The 19,649-nt window shown below is 52.2% G+C and overlaps 1 protein-coding gene across 1 annotated transcript; it reads right to left on the bottom strand.

Annotated features, from left to right (window-relative positions):
• Positions 1-538: 538 nt before the first annotated feature.
• Positions 539-10,762, bottom strand: KCNJ2 (potassium inwardly rectifying channel subfamily J member 2). Its single transcript, XM_038157304.1, has 2 exons — positions 10,626-10,762; positions 539-5,891 (listed from the first exon to the last, which is right to left on the bottom strand). The coding sequence occupies exon 2, from the start codon at positions 5,673-5,675 to the stop codon at positions 4,392-4,394; it is 1,284 nt and encodes a 427-aa protein (XP_038013232.1). The 5' UTR covers positions 5,676-5,891; positions 10,626-10,762; the 3' UTR covers positions 539-4,391.
• Positions 10,763-19,649: the final 8,887 nt, after the last annotated feature.

Here is a 19,649-nt window from a genome sequence, read left to right as displayed (position 1 = left end):
GGATTTCACAGCTCTTTGTGGCTCCTGGAGGCTGTGCTGTCCCTGTCCTGGTGACACCGGGCTCAGGGAAATGAGGGATGCAGATTACACCCAGCCTCTTTGGAACTGAGCGTTTCAATAAGGAGATGTTCCAGGCAGACACGAAACACGGGGATTGCAAGATGACTTTCCTGCTTAATTTTTTAATCCCTTGCTGATTCTCCGGGTGCTTTCATCCCTCCCCCCTTCCCTGCTTTGGAGCTTTTCTTCCTTTTCCACTTGGAGCAAGGAATGACCTGGGGCTCTGCAGTCCCAGGTGTGACCTCAAGAAAGGTCCTGGGGCAGATTTTCCCCGTCCAAGTCTCGTTTGTGTTCTCCCCTGGGAAATAACGGTGGGATCACCTTTCCTCCTGCCTTTTGTCGAGGCAGAGAACGAGCTGTCTGTTCCTCAAGGCTCCAGACAATGCCTGTGCTCAGACAAGCATAAACACAGCTCATATCCCCCTCCAGACCCGTCTCCCTCCTCCTTTACACACACACCGAGCTCATCCTCAATTGCTTTGTTTTGTTTTTTTTTTTTCTCATTTTTTTTTAATTATTTATTTAGAAATAATAAAATAAGACATAATATATAAAAATCTGTACAATCCACAATTTGTGCAGTACATTAGGAAGACTTCGATACAAAAAGGCTGCAAACAGGAAAATAGTCATGGACAACTGTCAGACGCCGAGATTGTTCGTCTTACAAGAGCTGCAGGCCAAAAAAAGTCCTTACAAAATCAGCTTCTGATGGGCTGTGGGGTGGTAACTGTGCAGCACCTTCTACTCCACAATGTGGTGAGCAGCCAGAATGAAAGACATTACAGTACTTCTCAGTTTTACCTCGGGTAATCCATCATGAGAAAGAAAACCGAAGAGAACAAATTAAATACCTGAACCCTTTGTCTTTTTCCGAGGGCTTCCACTAACACAGAAGTGTTTTCACAGCCGGGAGAGCCGTGAAATTAAATTAATTAAAGCCAGCTAATGAGCCAGGATTCCTACCCTGGCCACTCAACCCAGGAGAACTCGCACGGAAGAGACGGAGGGAGGGAAGCATCCCTGCCCACCTCTGCTCCTGTCACTGTACACAGAATTGTGGGTCAGACAATGTGTCCCATTCAAGTATTTTCAGGGAAGGGCAGAAATAACATATTCCCCCCCAGCCCCTAAGCAAAAGACAGGAGAAAAGCTTCCGTGCGAGCCGGGTGAGCCAATTTATCCTGGATAAAGAGGCTGGACCGAGGCCTGGGGGAGGCTGTGGGTAGAGCTCCGTCAGTTTAAAGTTTAAAATGCAAGGTTTAAAAAGTTTAAGGTCTAAAGTTTAAGGTTTGAAGTTTAAGGTTTGAAGTTTAAGGTTTCAGGTCAGCCTAAGCTTGGCCCACGATCAACGGGAGCTGAAGGAAAGCTGTCAGTCACTGTCTAGTCCTCAAAAATAACCATTTTTTAAATTGTTACTCCAATTTGCTGTTGAGAAAGCCAAAATTGATGGGAAAAAGGAGAAGGGGGCCACTTGCAGGGCTCTTCCCAGCAGCTTCCCAGAGCCAGGGCTGAAATGTGGGGTTCCCTGGGCAAAGACAAAGGGTTGGGAAAGAAAGAACAAGCAGAGATTAGCAATGGATTACACCTGCACACCCCCCTCGACACGGCTCTGGGAGCTCTGCAAAAACGCCAGTAACTAGAAATGAAAAGTCCATGCTTAAAAAATAAATAAAGAGAAGTTCAGAGCTTTAGGAATCCTATAAGGCTTGCAAGTAATTTGCTAAAAATCATGCTAACCTGTAGCATCTAGTCCTAGCGAGCCGAGACTGCTGAGCTGAATTGATACTTTTTTTTTGTGGCCTTTTCGTTGTCTTCTCCTTGTCCTCCTTTACAGACTTCTATTTACATTTGGCTTTAAATATGAAAATACTTGATAAACTTTATAAAATGTACAATTTTTAAAAATATTTCTGAAAAACCGACTTGAAAAACAAAACAAACAAACAAGAAAGAAAAAAAAGAAAACAAACAAACCCAAAACCTCTGCACCAGAAATGTTAAAGGGGAGGGGATTTTTTTTTTTTTTTAACTCTCTGGATTTCTTGTGTGTCAAAGAAATGAGACAAATCCTGCCTTTTCCATCCCCCCCCCATCTCTCATCCCTCTCTCAAATATCTCAAGTATCATTTAGGGGGAGCGCTGTGCACGTCGGGGATGCTGATCTGAGACCAGGTCCCCTTTCTCCTGCTCAGCCTCCCTTTCCCCGTTGTTTCCGTGCCCTCTCGGTGTCACTGAATACTCTTTGGTTTGGTTTTTCTCCTTCTGCAGGAACATCACCGTTAGCAGCACTAGCAGCACCCCGCTGTCTCCACCACTGTTGAGCCAGAAACTGCAGCCAGACCGCCTTTCAATGCCCACCCTTCCCTTCCTTTTCCATCCTCCCACCCTGTAACAGCCTCAGGACTTGCACTTCATCCTCTGCCCTCTCCAGGAGCCAAATCTGTGTTTCCAACATGGAATTCCCCCAGTTTCCAACCCTGTGATAGCATCTTATCAGAAACCAGTTCATTGCAGGCATTTCTTCCAGCAGGGCTGGCAGGGGCCAGAGGCCTCCACAGATCTCCACGTGCAGAAGACACCAGACCTAGAACAAGCTGTTTTTTAATGGCATACAGTGATCCAATACTGCAAGAGTCATCTGGGATTGCCATCCCCACCGCCCCCACGAGCAGGGGCCAAGCACAGCTTTGCTGTCTCCTTGAGCTTAGAGGCACAGAGAATTTAAAGCCTTCTGGGTGAAGGAGCCAAAATACCACCAGAGCTTTGCTGAAGGTGACAAAATCTGCTCGGTGACGAGTGATGGGTGAGTGTCACCCGCTGAGCTGGGGTTTGCTGGGGAGGGAGGCAGGAGGTGAAGCTCCCTTTGCAGCCTCGTCCTCCCCAAAGAATCCCTCTCTCCACCAGATGGAAATCCACCTCCCTCACACCCCTGCCCTGCCGAAGAGAAGCATTTTGCACAAAACATCCCTCTGCCACTCCTGAGTGCTGTGCTGCCAAGGCCCTTTCCTCCTCTTCCTTCCTCCTCAAAAAACTCCTCTGGGGGCTCCTCTGCTGCTTGGCTCATCCGTGGCCAAACTCCAGCAGCCTCTGGCATCAGCCAGCAGCTCCACGGCGTGTCCGTGGCACAGTTTCAGGGAAAGCTCCTCTGCTCAGAGCTGAGGCTGGCCAGGCAGGACACGCAGATGATGCTGGTTTGCTTCCCCCAGCTGAGTTTTTTTCTCCCACAAGGAAAGAGGGATTTTATTCCCCCCACAGAAGAACAGGGGGAAAGAGGAGGAGGCCCAGCTTGCTTTAGATCCGAGCCTTAAGCCTTTAGAATAAGGTGCAAAATAAAGGTCTTAAAAAGAAAAGAAAGAAAAAAAAAAAAGAAAAAAGTCAAAACCAAAAAAGTGTCTGAGGTTTGATTTTTTGTTGTTGTTTAAAGCAGCCTGTTCCTTTTTTTTTTCCTTTTTTTTTTTCTTTTTTTAAAATAAACTCCACTGTGCAAAACTGTGCATTTTCTTTGGTATCCACTTAGGTAGTTTGAACTTAGTACTTTTTCCTATGAATACATATCTTTTGTCTCATTTTTCCTTTAGACAGAGAATTAAATTCTCCCCCCAAAAAAATCATAATTTTGCTGGAGGCTACTGATTGGCCTGATATTACATAATGCCCCTTATGTAATTGGAAAGAGAGAAATTGATTCTAGCTATCAACTACTGGCCTCAAAAGGAGTTTAAACTTTCTGGCAACATTGGCCTCTCTGAACTGATCATGAGCTTTTCAACCCAAAAAAGTTCAACACTGACTTTTTTTTTTTTTTCTTTTTAAATTACACAAGAGAAAAATAAAAACTACACTGCAACAAAAATAACCATTTGTGTTCATGTAGTTAGCAGCAGCTTTTTAAAAAATAATTATAATAATAATAATAAGGCAGATTCTTGCCTTTGTTATGCCATTAAAAACATTCTTGTTCCCTAGAGAGAAGCATTCTGGAAAAAGTTGAAAACAAAAAATAATAATAACCCAACCAAAGCTTGCCTGCAAGTTCAAGTTTTGTAAAAAAATATATACATAATTTATTCTACAACATATGTGCCTTCTGTTCATACTTAGACATGTTTAGTGCTTTGTGTTTAGAGTTCATTTCCTGTCGTCCCTCCTCTGAGGACAGCCCTAAAACCAGCCTGGGTTCCTCGGGTCTGCTGCCTTCACGCCACTCTTCCACAGTACCGTTGTCTGCAAACTCTTCTGGGCCAACTTCTCAGGTCAACGAGCCCTTGCCCGATGGACACGGTGGGGGTTTCGCCTTCCAGCCCCGCGGGAGAGGCAGAGCCTGCCAGTCATATCTCCGACTCCCGCCGCAGCGGCCGCGGCTCCAGGGGCACCCCCGCCTGGTTGTGGTGCTCCATGTCCGGGTGGGTGTCCGTGCTCATGCTCTCAGGCACCCCCGTGTCGATCTCGTCCTCCTCCTTGCTGCTGAGCGCCACCTCGTTCTCGTAGCAGAAGGAGTTGGCGTTGGAGAGGATGTATTTCTTCTCCGCTAAGTCCCTGGCACTGCAGATGGGTGTGTTGGGCACTTCGTACGTTTTGTGGAACCTCGAGTAGTCCACCTTGTAGTAGTTCTTCTCTTCGAAGAGCACGGGCTCGTAGCGGTGGCCCCAGAGGATCTCGTTGGCCAGATATGAGCTACGGCACTGCGTGGTCATGGCGGTGGCCTCCACCATGCCCTCCAAGATGACCACGATCTCAAAGTCAGCATTGTCCATGTCCTGTTTGCTCAGGTCATACAGGGGACTGTCCTCGTCTATCTCGTGCACTATTGTAATGGGGGACACCAGGAAGATGCGGTCGATGCCGCTGTCAAAGCCCACGTTGATGTCGATTTGATCCAGGGGGATGTACTCCCCTTCCGACGTGATCCTGGATTTCAGGAGCTGCGCCCGCACGTGCGCCTCCACCAAGTGGCTTTTCCTCAGGTTCCCCACGCGCCACATCAGGCACAGCTTCCCGTCCCTCATGGCCACCACGGCATTGTGGCTGAAGACCAGAGTTTCGTTCCTCTTTTTTGGCTTAGCCATCTTTGCCATGACGGCACCAATGATGAAGGCATCAATGATGCAGCCCACGATGGACTGGAAAACCACCATGAACACGGCGATGGGACACTCGTCGGTGACGCACCTGAAGCCGTAGCCGATCGTGGTCTGGGTCTCGATGGAGAACAGGAAGGCTGCGGTGAAGCTGCTCACCTGAGACACGCAAGGCTTGCTGTTCTCTTGGTTCTCCAGATCCCCGTGCAACAGCGCAATCAACCAAAACACACAGCCAAAAAAAAGCCAGGAGAGGATGAAAGTCAGGCAGAAGATCACCAGCATCCACCTCCAGCGGATGTCCACGCACGTGGTGAAGATATCGGCCAGGTAGCGCTGCCCCTTCTCGCCCACGTTGATGAACTGGACGTTGCAGTGCCCGTCCTTCTTGACGAAGCGGCTCCGGCACTGCTGCCGGGTGTGGACCTTGCCCTTGCCGTTGCCGAAGCCGTTGGCCACGGCCATGGTGGACAGCTTCATGCCGTCCTCCTCCGAAGACACGATGCTGTAGCGGTTGGTTCGCACGCTGCCCATCACTACGGCCGGGGACTGAGGTGCCTCTGCTTTAGAAAACAGTCTGAGTTTCTGCAAAACCCTTTGGAGAAACAGTTTTGAAAGTTCTACAGGAACACACACACGCGGAAAAAGCGGGCGGAGGCCGGAGTCCCCAGAAGCCCTCGGATCAACCAAGGACAGTCTTCTGGCATGCAGGGTGGGCTCAGCAAGCCACCGTCATAGAGAGGGCATGGTCTGCAAGAGAAAGAGAGATGGCACTTTAGATCCTGGAGGAAAAGCACAAGGGATCAAGGAAAATGACACCTGTGGGCCTGCAGGAAGTTTCCTCTTTCTTAACGACATTTCCAGCAACGCTCAACGTTCGCAGCTGTGCATGGACAGGGGTCACACGTGGCTACTGCAAGGAAGGAATTGCCCTTCCCGAAGGAAAGCGCTGAAGGGAACGTGTCACACCAGCCTGAGCGATATTCACTTTAAAGCTGGGCACGCAAAGGATCTCTCTGCTATTTATAACTGTGCTTTCTGCTTATTTTGAAGCAAACAACTCCCTTGAACATCCCTCTGTTCAAACACAAATGCTGAAGTGGTTTGTAGCGACTAATGATGTGTCTCGTGGACTGTCTGACCCGTGAAAGCAGGGAGTGAGCAAAAGGGAAGGTGGAGACAGGGAAGTAACTTGGGAAGCGCAGATAGCAGTGATCCGTGAAATTAAAGCACATACAATTGTTTTAATTAAGCTAACAGAAGGAGTTGCGCATTCTCAGCACATTTCAAGAACAAGGGCTGCAGTATCTTCTCTCTAACTCCATAAACTCCTCGGGATCTCTGTAGTTTTCACGCTCAAGTTTGGCCTAAGTTGTCCAAAACCAATTAAACCTTTCAAACCTGTCATCTGCTCCTGCCACAGCCACCAGTAAAACCCGGCAGGATCAGCTGAGTGCCTTCCTAACACCTTTAGGAGCGAGTTCCAGCACCCTCCCCTCGCGAGCCCGAGGCAGCCCCTTCCATCTCCAGTGGGTCCCGTGAGTCTGAAATGTCACCAATCAAGACTCAGCAGAAAAGCTACAAAATCTCCTTGCTGCGGGGAGAAGCCACCAAAAACTTGTTTCAGGGAGGTCTGGCTTAGACCCAGGTCTAGCTTTTAACAAGTGCGTCATCCATTAAGTCATGTACTGCATATCAGGAAATGGAATTGAAATACTGCAGAGGAGAAGAGATGCATTAAAGCAACTGCTCCAGCCACACATGGCCCACGGAGGGAATAAAGCTAAACCCAGGTGGAGAGGAATGTCTGCTGTCCCTTTGGCACAGCACGGGAGGCTCCAGAACCATTTACAGTAGCAGGAGATTAAATCACGGCGCTCTTCCTAAATTAATGTTATCAAAACTCATCTGAGTTTGTCCAAAAGCCAACAAAACTGCAGCCACTGTGGAGCACAACCCCTGCCCGGCAGGACCTCTGCTCTTCTCTGACTGGAATCTCACAACAGCTGGAGATGTTATCTCCCGTCCCAAAAACATCAGCCCCCAAAGCTCTGCTGATGTGCTCCAAAAACTCGAGCAATTTCAAACAACTCCTCGAGCCCTCCCACATCCTTCAGCCACATTACAAAGGCTTGAGCTCAGCAAACACTTGTTAGGAAAAGAGCAGGTGACAAACAGCAACATCATCAGCTGTGTGTGCAGGCTGCTTTTCCCTCCAGGATCTCCTCAGGGTTTACTTTCACCTCCTCTTTTCCCCTCGCTCCTGTTTGTTGTGCAAGAATGTGTCCCGATGCCTCCTTGCCAAGATTAGTCATCTGTGACTTCAGCTCAGACAAGACATTCTGGCAGCTCCTGGCGGGCTCTGTAATGCCCCTTTGAGTGCAGCTCTCAGCACTGAACACTTCTGGTGGAGCTGCCCTCGTGCTTATTCTGGGCACTTCTTACTTTTACAACTGTCCTGCCTCCACTGTGGAAGGATCCGCTTCTCCCCCCTCTTACACCTTTTTGTTCCCAGGGTTTCTCATTCCTGCCAGGATATCGTGCTCAAAAATACAAAAGAATTCTTAAACTGCTCCCTTAAATGATTTGTTTTGGCCAAAACCCCACTTTTATTAGAAACCTGAACACGGCGGGGAAGCGAAATTACTGTTAATACATCCCACATAAAAAAAACTTCTTGAAAAGCCATTGCACTGCTCTGCAAATCGATCACTTTCATAAACCACATCCTATAATCACAGTCATGTTCGACTTCCCCGGTCAAAGCCTGTTTTGTTCCAAGCTGATGAAACACACAGCCTAGGAAACAGTTTATTCTGGAGTTTGGGTATTTTCCTTTTCTTTCCTGGATTTTAGATAAAAACTTTTGGCGGAGGGAAAGATAACATTTAAAGTGTCTGAATACACAGCTTCTGCCACGAAAGTCTCGACCTGAGGACACTTGTTTGAATCCCACAGATCCCCGAAATCCTAACACCAGCGTCCTGTGGCTGCATTTAGAAGTTTGGGACCCGAATTTTCCATATTCCTCCCCTGCAGGACTGAGCGCCTCTTCCCTCCTGTCCCTCACCCGGATCCCTCCTCGCTGGCTGTGCTGTGGGAGTGCAGCTGCACCCCTTTGGTTCCAAGGACCCCAAAATCTGGGAGTGAGCCTGGGGGCAGCTCTGGAGCCTGCTGGAAGTGCAGAGCACAAAGCTCTGGCACAGTCCAGGGCAGCAGAGCTGTCTGCCTGCTTTTCCAGCACAAACTGCCTCTCCTCCAGCGAGGATGGGATGGGTGGGATGGGAGCAGGAGCAGCAGCACGCACAGGGATCAGCCAGAGAGGCTGATCTCACTCCTGCTGGTGGAAATACAGGTTCTGTGAAATGCCCTGTGCATCCCCTGGCTGCCCCAGCACCTGCTCCGTGCTCACCCTGACCCTCACCACCACTTCCACTAAAAGTTCCCCAAAAAACCCAAAGCAGCAGGAAAACCAAACGCTACTTCTTCTTGTGCCGATCCACCTGCTGCTCAAAGGCTGGACAACGCTGCTGCCCCTCATTCCACCCCAGCATCAGCTGCTGGTGGCACCAAAAATTCCAGGCTGGTGTGGGAGCAGCCCTGCAATCCTCACTGGGCAGAGGGAGCCAACCCAGCACCGCCGACCCAGCCCAGGATTTCCAGCATTTGCCTAACTGGGCCCAGGGCAGTGCAGCCAGACACAGAGCTGTAAATTCAATCGTCGCCAGGTGTGTTGTCATGATTATTATTATTATATTTATGATTATTATTATTATTAGTCCAGGTGACCTTCCCTCCTGGAAGGGAAGATAAGCAACGCGGCTTGGAATTACCAGCAGTGGCAGGGACACGGGATTACTGGGAGGGATGAGACGGGACGGGAGAGCCTGGCTGGCTCTGCTGCGAGGGGATGCTTGCAGGAGGGAGGAAAACGGGGCTGTGCTGCATCTGCAGCGTTTCTGAGCCAGCATTTGGGGAAATGCCACGACGAGGAGCCCAAACCTTCACCTTCCCCCGAGCATCCCCCTGCGGACCTTCCCTGGGGAAGGACGCGCACATCGCAAGGCGCAGCAGGAGGGGAATTTGGGCAAAGGTTGAAGAGCGAGGGATAACTCCGGAGCGCAGAGGAGCAGGGGAGGGGTCGAGAGGAGCAGCAGGCAGCGCTTGGAGCGGTTATTCCCCGGCTGACGCCACCGAGCCCCGCGGAGCCAGCCGGGCACATGTTGCCAAGAGAGCACCAGCACCACCGCAGCCAAGCGCCCTCCCCGCTGCCCTCGGAAAGCAGAACAAAGCAGCTTCTCGCAGCGGCCAAGCCTGTTCCCACATTCCTGCTCCCTCGCTGCCGGGCACGGCCACCTCTGTAACCTTTCTCCTTAAAAGTCATTCCCCGGGGCTCCTCCGCTGCTCCGGGCGCGACTCGAGTTACAGGGAGCTGCCCTCGGGAGAAGGCTCTGACCTTCAGCGACAGGCAGCGGGGGGGGAGAAAAAATTAAAAAAGAGCACATGATGCAGGGAAATGGGTGCGAAGAAATAGGAGAAAGGGAAGGACAAGTGGCGCTCGCATCTGCTGTCCTGCCAAGGAGACGGGCGCGGGGTATTTGTAGCTGGTGACAAAACAACTCCGAGCGGAGCAGCCATCACCAGGGGGTGTACGCGGCGCACCGGCTGCGAGGATGGAAAAGCAAACAAGTGTAAAGGTAAGGCTGAGCCGCGGAGACAAGTGCGGGCAGCCTGCGGGGTGGGGACAGAGCTGCGGGGACAGAGCTCGAGCCGGGCCAGCGGCACCTGCGGGTCCCCAGCCGCACCTGCGGGTCCCCAGCCCCGGTCACCGACCCCCCCAATCCATCTGCCTTTGCTTATCAGTATTTTTTCCTTTCACTGTCACGAGCGAAGCTGAAACAATACAGCTCCTCGCTGCCTTCCCAAATGCTTTTTTTTTGGGTTTTTTCCTGCTTCCCGTTTTTCTGGCAGGACGGTCAGAAATAAAGAAGCCCTCCCGTTTTTTGCACCGTGCCGATGAATGAAGCTACAGGTTCATTTCGCACCCCTCCAAACCATCCCGGGCGCTCAAAGCCACGCATCCGAGCCGAGACTCGCCGCTCCTGCCCTCTCTCCGTGCGGGAAACAACAGGCGAAGGGATGGAGCGGTGCGCTTTGCGCGACACGGAGTTGTCATGCGAACTTCCAGCCCTTCCCCAGGATAAAATATCCCGAGGGGGGGAAAAAGGGGGGAGCAGCTGGTGCATGGAAAGTTATGAGCACAAACAGATGCTGCAAGCAGATGCTCGGGCGCTCCAGCCATACCTATCGAATTATTTTAGGCGCTGAGAATAGCTCCGTGAGAAAAGCAGGAGTTCCCCTCTTCTGCAAGCCGGAGGCGGCGGGCGCCTTTATCGCGGGGGTATCGCGACAGCGCGCGCGCCGCGCATCGCCTCCGCTGCTCGGGGAGGCGGGGAGAGACGCGGGCAGGGAGGCGATTCTTACCTGCGGCGGCCGCGAGGGAGGTGCCGGCGCGGAGAAGGGGTAAGATCCGTGGCGAGGCCGTGCCCGGTGCCCGCTCCGCTCGCACTGCGCTCCCGCCCGCCCGCGGCCCCTTTTTGCGGGCGGCCATGGCACCTTTAATACGGCCCCGCCGGCCACGCCCCCCGCGCGGCCGCGGCCAATCGCTGCACGGGGCGGGGCTCGAGGGGCGGGGCCTCGCAGGGACCGGGCAGCGGGAGCGGGAGCGGCGGGGCCGGAGCGGAACGGGAGGGAGCGGGGACGGAGCGGGATGGAGCGGGAACGCTCCGGGAACAGAGCGGGATCGAGCGGGAACAGAGCAGGATCGAGCGGGAACAGAGCAGGATCGAGCGGGGATGCTCCGGGAACCGAGCGGGATGGAGCGGGAACAGAGCAGGATCGAGCGGGGATGCTCCGGGAACCGAGCGGGATGGAGCGGGAACGGAGCGTGGATGCTCCGGGAACGGAGCGGGATGGAGCGGGGTTGGAGTGGGGATGCTCTGGGAACGGCGCGGGGATGCCCCGGAGCGGGGCAAGGAGCCGGGGTTCCCGCTGCCAGGAGGGGCCCGGGAGAAGGCGCTGGGTCCGCCGGTGCCCGCTGCGGAGGCTCCTCATATTCCCGGTGCGGAGGATCCCGGGAGAAGGCACCGGGTGCCTGGATTCCTGGGTCCCTGGTGCGGAGGGTCCCTGGGAGAAGGCAGCAGGTCCCTGGATCCCCGGGTCCCCGGTGCGCAGGGTCCCGGGAGAAGGCACCGGGTCCCCGGGTCTCCTCTGCAGAGGGTCCCGGGAGAAGGCACCGGGTCCCCGGGTGCCCGGTGCAGAGGATCCCCGGGTGCGCGGTGCAGAGGGTGCCCGGAGAAGGCACCGGGCCCCCGCTGCGGAGGGTCCCCGGGTCTTGGGTGACTCGGTGCAGAGGGTCCCGGGAGAAGGCGGCGGGTTCCCCGCTCCTGGGCGCAGAGGGGGCAGGAGAAGGCGCCGGGTCCGCGGGTTCCCGGTGCGGAGGGTCCCGGGAGAAGCCACGGTGCAGGAGGGGCACGGCCGCGCTGCGGGGAGGCAGCGCCGCTGCGGGTTCGTTCCGCGGCTCCGGGACGCTCCGGTTGCGCTCCCGGACACCCGGCACCTGCCGCCGGCATGCCCTCACCCTCCCTCGGCAGAGAAAAAGGCTTTTGCGGGACTTCACCGGGAGTTTGGGATGGTCCCGTGTGGGAGCCGGCTGCCCGCTCGCTCCCGTTCCCGTGTTTTGGGCTGATGGCCGAGGCCCCGGGCAGTGAGAAAAAATACCGGGACAGAAAAGTTTCCTTCCTTTTGTCCCTTTCTTTATTTTAGTGGAAATAAAATGCTAAGGTGCAGGGTGTCCCATCCCAAACTCCCGACCCTAGCAGGCTCAAGAAGCCAGGCGAGCACTGCACAACACCGCTCCTAAACCGAAAATCCTTCTCTTTAACTACATGAAACATCCCTTCCAAAACAAGAGCTTTGATGCCCGAACTAAGATCTTTTGGAGCAAGGCTGGGAGCAAGGGAAGGACGAGCTGCAGTGTGTGAGATCCACGGCTTTGCTCCCTGAGTCACCTGTGGCAGCTCGGTCAGGCTGGCCAGGGTTGAAATATGCAGAAATCCAAATGATTTTTAACAGCTTGTCCTCCCTACAGTGGACGTGGCCTAAGACAAAGAAAATAAGGATGAAATGCCTGGCCGGGAGCCTTGCAGGAACAAAAACAGCCTTGTAAGCACAGCCTGAAGTTTGCCAAGCCCCGGCTCTGCTGGACAGTGCAGGGTGTTGGGTTCCAGGGCAGGTGTCCACAGCAGGACACTGTCCCTGCCCTGGGGAGGGAAAACAGCTGAAATCCACGGGGAGCCCGTGGTGTGCTGGAGAAACAAGGTGACTGCTGAATGCGGGGGGGCAGAGCCGCCCAGGCTTTAGGAATTGCCACGAACACCTTGAATTGCACCCAGCACTGCGACAGCAGCCCCCGAAACACCCGAAAATGAGAGCTGGGGATGCTCCATGGGCAAGGCAGCGGCCAGCAGCAGTCAGGGATGGACTGCTCCGAGCGGCTCGGCCTCCAGAGAGCTCCTTACAATGTCCAGAGCAGGCTGTAAATATGATTCCTTACTTTCCACAGCAATGCCAGCGCCTGCAGTCGCTCCTCGTTGCTTAAACTCTCCTCCTCCTCCTCATTTGTTTGCTAAGTTTCCAAGTCTGCCATGAGCTGCCTTTGAGCTCTCGGTGGAAAAGCTGTGCCCAAATGCTCTCTCCTGGCGCAGAGGCTCCGGGAACAGGCTCCCCTCGCTGCTGCTGCTCCATCCCACCCTCTGGCACCGCCGCCGTGTGCCGGGTTCCCGCAGCCCCAGTGAGGAAGTGCCGCATTGTTGCAGCAATAAACACAACGGCCGAGGGCAGCTGGTTCACAAGAGCCACGTTCGTGAGCGCGGGAGGCGCAGGATGGACGGGGTGGGGAGGGGGAAGCAGGGACAAGTGACAAGTGCTTCTGTTCGTTGGGCAATCTGGCGAGTTGGGCAATCACGCTGGTTGTGAGTTGTTTCTTGGGTGGTTCTGTTCGTCTGAAAGGGGGAAGAGAAGCCCAAAACTCATGGGTGATGGGTTTGGAAAGAGAAATCTATAGGGGGGGTGACTGCAATTAGTTTGTCCATTCAGGGTTTGAAAGACACGGGCGCAGGTCATGTACCTGTATCAGAGGAAATATATCCCTCGTGTTTCTCTTCGTGCACTTCCCGTGAACTGCTAAAACAGCAACGGTTTGAAGTATTTGCCTGCTGGAACACCAGGAGTTGGAACTAGAGTTCCAACGTCGGCCCATCTACGATCCACTCCTGCTACAAGATGCTCTGCTGCGGGGTGGGTGCAGCAATTCCCTGTGCAAAACCTCCGAGATATTCCAGATTGCAGCACGGCTTTGGAGCCTCTTACTCAGCCTTTACTCATGAGAAGCGGCTGATAGAAAATACAGCCCTACTACAGATTTATCTGCCCAGATGAGTAAGGCTTACTCAGCCATTCAGCATTTCACACGAGGCAGGGCACAGCAGATCCATCAGCGCTGTTTCACAGCTTTCTCAGAGTCGGGGCAGCTCTGCCCAGAGAGCTCTTCTTTGAATGAAATATCGATTCTAAACCAATTGCACAGATAATGAAAACCATAACGGAGCTGCCTGCCTTCCAAACTTCCAAACAGGGAAGCTGAAGTTACAAGAGAAGTTTCTAAAAAACCCTTTCCTGTTGTAACAAGCCAGGACAAAGAGGGTGAGACAGCTGAAAACTTAACCCTCAGCGCTGAGAGAGGGGTTCCTTTTCCTCCTCTCCATGAATGGTTTTCCAGTGTGACCCAGCCTTGCCTCAGAAATCTCTCACTGAAGTATTAGAAAAGCCACGTGAAATGGTCATGGGATGAGAGATTTTCAAGGCAAGACCCTTTATCTGCAGGAAAAAAATGGTACTGAGGGAGAGGAAGGGCTCTGGGAGGGAAGAACATTCGAGAATTTTTCTCCCCTTTTTCTGTCACAGCTCTCCCCTCGCTTGTCACCACGGCCACCCTGTCCCTCAGCCTGCAGATTGCCCCTGGAAGGAAATTTGGGAGTTGTGTTGCAGGCCCAGACCTTGGAGCAGAGGCTGCAGCCCCTGTCTCACTCCAGGGGAGACGTTATTAAATTGCTTTTTCTGCCTTGGCGCTGAAAGGACCTAATTATCAGATTGCATTAGTCCTCATCTCTTCAAGTGGCCAAATCTGCTCCGGTTCTCAAGGATTTTATTGCCAGCTGAAAATGGCTTAATTGTATTGTACTCGCAAAGAAAACACGGGCTGGGGGAATCAGAGCTTTCCACAAGAGGAGAAGAAATGCCATAAATAACAGGCTGGGCTTTTATTTTTTTGGGTCTCGCCATTTCCATGCATGTAAACTGGCGTGAGCTTGCCTTTCTTCCCTAACCGTGAAGTCAACTGGAAAAAATTCCTCAGGAAAAGGTGGTTTCCCCATTCCCAGTAACCTCCTGGGGTTTAGGCATGAGCTGGATCTTTATGGGTCTGGTGCTGGGATCTCCAAGGGAAAATGAACCCACCTCGGTAGCGGAGGGAATGGGCAAATCCAGGGGAAATTCCACGGAGAGAAGCTTGCACGTTTGATAAGGCTTGAGAGAGCAAATGAACAGATTTGCAAGCAAATGGGATCTACGGACGTGCAGTTCTGCTCACTGGAAATGGGTTTGTCCATGGGAGGGATGAACTGGACAGAGGGAATTGAATTTAGGCTTTTTGTACCTGAGAAGAGTGGAACCCACACCCCGCAACCACATTTGTAACTGTGTATTTTGTGTCCAAAATCTCAGTTTAAGATTTCAGGCTGCCTTAGTTAGGCTTATCCCAAAGGCAAATCACCAGTCAGTCACTGTATTTTGGAAAAAAATAAATATATTTTCAGTCCTTGCTGCTGCAGGAGGGGGATGTGGGGAGCAAGGTGAAGAAATCTTGAAATACTGAATTCCAAACAGAAATCCGCTTCTAGCAGGAGCTGCATCGAACTCCCAATCCAACAGCAACCCACAAATTCTGCCAAGGAAAACTCCTTTCCAAGGCTATATTCCGTGCGGCTCGGTTCTCACCAAATTAAGGTGCCTAATTTAAAGCATCTTTAGCTCCCAGCTGAACTTTCAGACCCAATAAAACGCGGCGTTGGTAAAAAGGGAGCTCTGAGCTCTCAGTGCAGGGTCAAAGGCCTTCCAGTGTTCAGGAAATGTTCCTCTGATATTTGATGTGCACCTGGCACAGTCCCTGTTTTCTCCAAGCAGGCAGGTCCAGCACCACGCAGGGACCTGTTCCCACCACCCAGGAGTGGGGATAAACTTCCCGAAATGCAGAGAATGTCAGGGACATCTGGCATTGTTTGTGACACAGCAACGTTCCACATTTCTGCTTCTCCAGCCATCAGTCAGCTTTGGGCTCAAAGACAGCAGTGGGGAGGTGGTTTCAGATTAATGGGAAGAAATTTCAGACTAATGAGGAAGAATTCTCAGATTAATGGGGAGGAATTTGCAGATTAATGAGGTGAAATTTTCAGATTAATGGGAATGTATGTTCAGTTTAATAAGGAAGAATTTTCAGATTAATGGGGAGGAATTTTCAAATTAATGGGAAGGAATTTTCAGATTAACAAGGAGGAATTTTCAGATTAACAGGAAGGAATTTTCAGATTAATGGGGAGGAATTTGTGGATTAATGAGGAGAAATTTTCAGATTAATGGGAATGTATGTTCAGTTTAATAAGGAAGAATTTTCAGATTAATGGGGAGGAATTTTCAAATTAATGGGAAGGAATTTTCAGATTAACAAGGAGGAATTTTCAGATTAACAGGAAGGAATTTTCAGATTAATGGGGAGGAATTTGTGGATTAATGAGGAGAAATTTTCAGATTAATGAGGAAGAATTTTCAGATCAATGGGAAGGAATTTTCAGATTAATGAGGAAGAATTTTCAGATTAACAAGGAGAAATTTTTAGATTGACAAAGAGGAATTTTCAGATTAATGAGGATGAATTGTCAGATTAATGGAGAGGAATTTTCAGATTAATGGGAAGGAATTTTCGGATTAATGAGGAGGAATGAGTGTGAGTGCTCAAACTGACCAAGCAATGACATATTCCTAAAGGCAAGATTTTCCTATTAATCTCCCTGTTATCTGCTGCTCCCCCACAGCTCCCATTCTTTGGACGTCTCCAGGGAAAGGGAGTTAATGGTTAATAAAACTTGCCAGAGGTGTGAGAACATGCTTCTGGAGCTGCCATGGGGATGTTGACAATTCCTGGAAGGAAAAGGGTTAAGAGCCAGCAGCTCACACACACACAAGTGTGGGACTGCACTTTCATTCTCTCCCTTTCAGCTCCAGCTGTTCAGTGCCAGGTTTTCCAAAACTGGGATGAACACAGCAGGGTGAGGAGAGCTTGGTGGTTTTAAACCAGGTTTAAAACCTCTGAGGTTTTTTTAAACCAAGTTTAAAACCTCTTCTGGTTTTAAGACTCTGGTTATGGATCTTGCCTGTGAGCAGGAGGCTGTCAAGGACATCCTTTGGGTTTTCAGTGGTTCCCTGCTGTGGGCAGTCAGATCAGAGTGATAAAATCCCAGAATTTGGGTTGGAAGCGACCTTAAACTCATCCCATCCCACCCCTGCCATGGCAGGGACACCTCCCACTGTCCCAGGCTGCTCCAAGCCCCAGTGTCCAACCTGGCATGGGACATTGCAGGGATCCAGGGACAGCCACAGCTGCTCTGGGGATTCCATCCCAGCCCCTTCCCACCCTCACAAGGAAGGATTTTTCCCCAATATCCCATTCATCCCTGCCTTTTATCAGTTTTATTCCATTCTCCTCGTCCTGTCCCTCCATCCCTTGTCCAAAATCTCTCTCCATCTATCCTGTCAGCTCCCTCAGGCCCTGCAGGGCCACAACGAGGTCACCACGAAGCTTCACTTCTCCAGGCTGAGCAGCCCCAACTCTCTCATCTTTTCCAACCCCAATTCTTCTCTTTCAGGAGAAAAGGCAACGAGAACTGGGATTGTTCATCCAAGTCAAGTCACCTGCTCGCCCCAAAGCCCTCGTGGGGCTCAGAAACCTTCCAAATTTCCCCTGCAGAGCCCGGGAGGCTGAGAGAGAGGGGCTGGGCTGTGTTTTTCTGCTTGCAGCAGGCAGGGATAAAGCAGAGACCTGAGAGTGGCACCACGGGCAGAGCCGTGGAAAGCTTCCAATGGGAAAGGGAGTGGCAAGAAAGAACAAGAACTCGGTGGCAACAGAAAGAGCCGGAAGGTTCCTGTCTGTTCTGGGCAAAATGGTTGCAAATCACCCTCCTTTTCTGCACCTCTCCTCCTGAGCTGTGTGCATCCACACCTCGGGCTCCAAGGAACGGGGCAGCTTCCCCTTCCCAGGTGGGCTTTGGTGGCTCCTGAGGGAGATGCTGTGGGATAGGTGGGCACAGGATGGAACCCAACAGTGCCCCAGGGAGCCTCTGGCAAACCCTGAGTGGGTTTTCCCTCCCCTGGCTCCCTCCCCTGCCTGCCCTCTGCGCTGGCACCCTCAGCTGTGGGCAGCTCTCCAGGGTCCCTCTGAGGGTCTGGGGCTCCAAGGAAGCCAAGGCTGATCCAAGAGGTTCCCACCCCTCCCCAGAGCTCAACCCTCTGTTCAGAGCTGTGCTTTCATAGACATTGCATTTTCATTTCATTTCATTTTCATTTGGGGGGCCAAATGCCTCCTGAGGTCACCTGCGGCAGGCAGAGGGGACACCCAGCACCCTGCACGGTTCCCCTGCTGCATCTCTGCTGCTGAGCATTTATTACCACTGTAATTTATTCCCCATCAGGGCACCCACTCCAGTGAAAACTGCATTTATGAACCTGAAAGCATCTGATTTCTGCTAACACCACATAAATGACTGTTCTCCTCTCGCTCTCACACTTTCTATCCCAGTAGATTAGCTGAGATCAAATGTCCCCAGTGTTTTCTATCACTTTGTAGCAGAGCCTCAGAATTTGCCTGGAGTCTGTGGCCACAGCATAAATGCCAATATCAGAGTTTATTTTCTCTCCTGGAAAGCAAATAAACTGTGCTAAAAACAGAGAGTTAGATCACTGGCCATTGTGGAATGAAAACCACAGCAGCAAACAGGCTGGAGTTTCCTGAGCAGCCAGCTCTGGGGTTTTTACACCCACTGGGAACTTCCATGCCCATGGCACTGCAGAGACTCTCCCTGAGGGGGCTCCGGGTGGGTTTGGGTGTGTTTGTGCTGCATCTGCCCATCAACAATGGCTGGATTTCTCCACCAGGTGGACCAGGAGGTGCTGGAGCTGGTGGGGAGCAGCCCCAGCTTTTTGGGAGCCTCGAGCCCTCCCAGAGCCCTCCCAGCATCTTTTCCCTGCTCAGGAAGCCAAGGAGATCCTGGCCAGGAGAGCCAGGGCCGCTCCCTGGCACACGTGGAGCTCAGCCCTTCCCAGAACTCCTGCAGGGCCGGGAAAGAGGAGCACAAATTAAATCAGCTGGCACCTCTCAAAATGTCCCTCCAAAGCAAAGCTGAACAGATGAGTACAACCAAACCAAGCTCAGAAGTGTTGCTTAAACTTCCTGAGATTGTTTTGGGCTGATTACTTGGACCAGCCCTCCAAGGCCCACCCGTTAAAACACCTCTGCCACTTGAAAAATCTGTCGTCAGAGGGGAAATTATCCTCAGCAAGTAAAGGCCACAGCTTCCTTTCCCCTGCTATCACCATCTTGTGCTGCTTATTTGCTTTTCTGATGCCATTTTGTGCCTCCAGGCCCAGCTCTGCCCTTCACTTACGCACAGGGGAAGGATTCCCCACCCACCCCGGGCATCCTGAGCTGCAATTTGGGCCAAAGGGAATGTCCTGTGCTCTGGCCCAGCCTGATCTGGGTGCCAGGAGGGGAAGGATGGTGGCAGGAGGAGGCTCTCTGCTGGTTTTTCATTCTGGGAAATGCTGCGCCTCAGAGTGAGCCATGAGTTTCTTTGTAGTCTCCCTAATTCTTCAGGAGTTGGCTTTGATCCCCTGGTTTTATTTGAGCTGGTGCCCAAACCCTATTAAACAACCTCGTGACAGGGGCTGCAGGGGGAAAGGTTGTGCTTTTTCCCATCAGATGTTGAGCAATCAGCGTGGAAAGCTGATCAGTGTCAGGGCTGGTGGCAGTGAGACGTGGTGACATTGTGCTGCTGTGGTGGCAGCACAGGTCCCAGGGTTCCTCTGGGTCCACAGGGTTGGGATTGCTCCCCACAGGTGGGATGGGAGCTGCAGGAGCATCCTGGGGCCCTTCTCTGGTTCCCTTCTCTGGTTCCCTCCCTGGATCCCTTCCGTGAGTCCCTTTCCCTGGATCCCCTCCCTGGATCCCTTCTCTGGATCCTTTCCCTGGGTGCCTTCCCTGGGTCTCTCCTTGGGTCCTTCCCTGAATCCCTTTCCTGATGCCTTCTCTGGATTCCATCCCTGATCCCTTTCCTGGGTCCC

This window comes from Motacilla alba, chromosome 18 (assembly GCF_015832195.1).
Source record: "Motacilla alba alba isolate MOTALB_02 chromosome 18, Motacilla_alba_V1.0_pri, whole genome shotgun sequence".
NCBI classification, from domain to species: domain Eukaryota; kingdom Metazoa; phylum Chordata; class Aves; order Passeriformes; family Motacillidae; genus Motacilla; species Motacilla alba.
The sequence above is the reverse complement of the archived record's forward strand: the minus strand, read 5'-3'. Positions and strand labels throughout refer to the sequence as shown.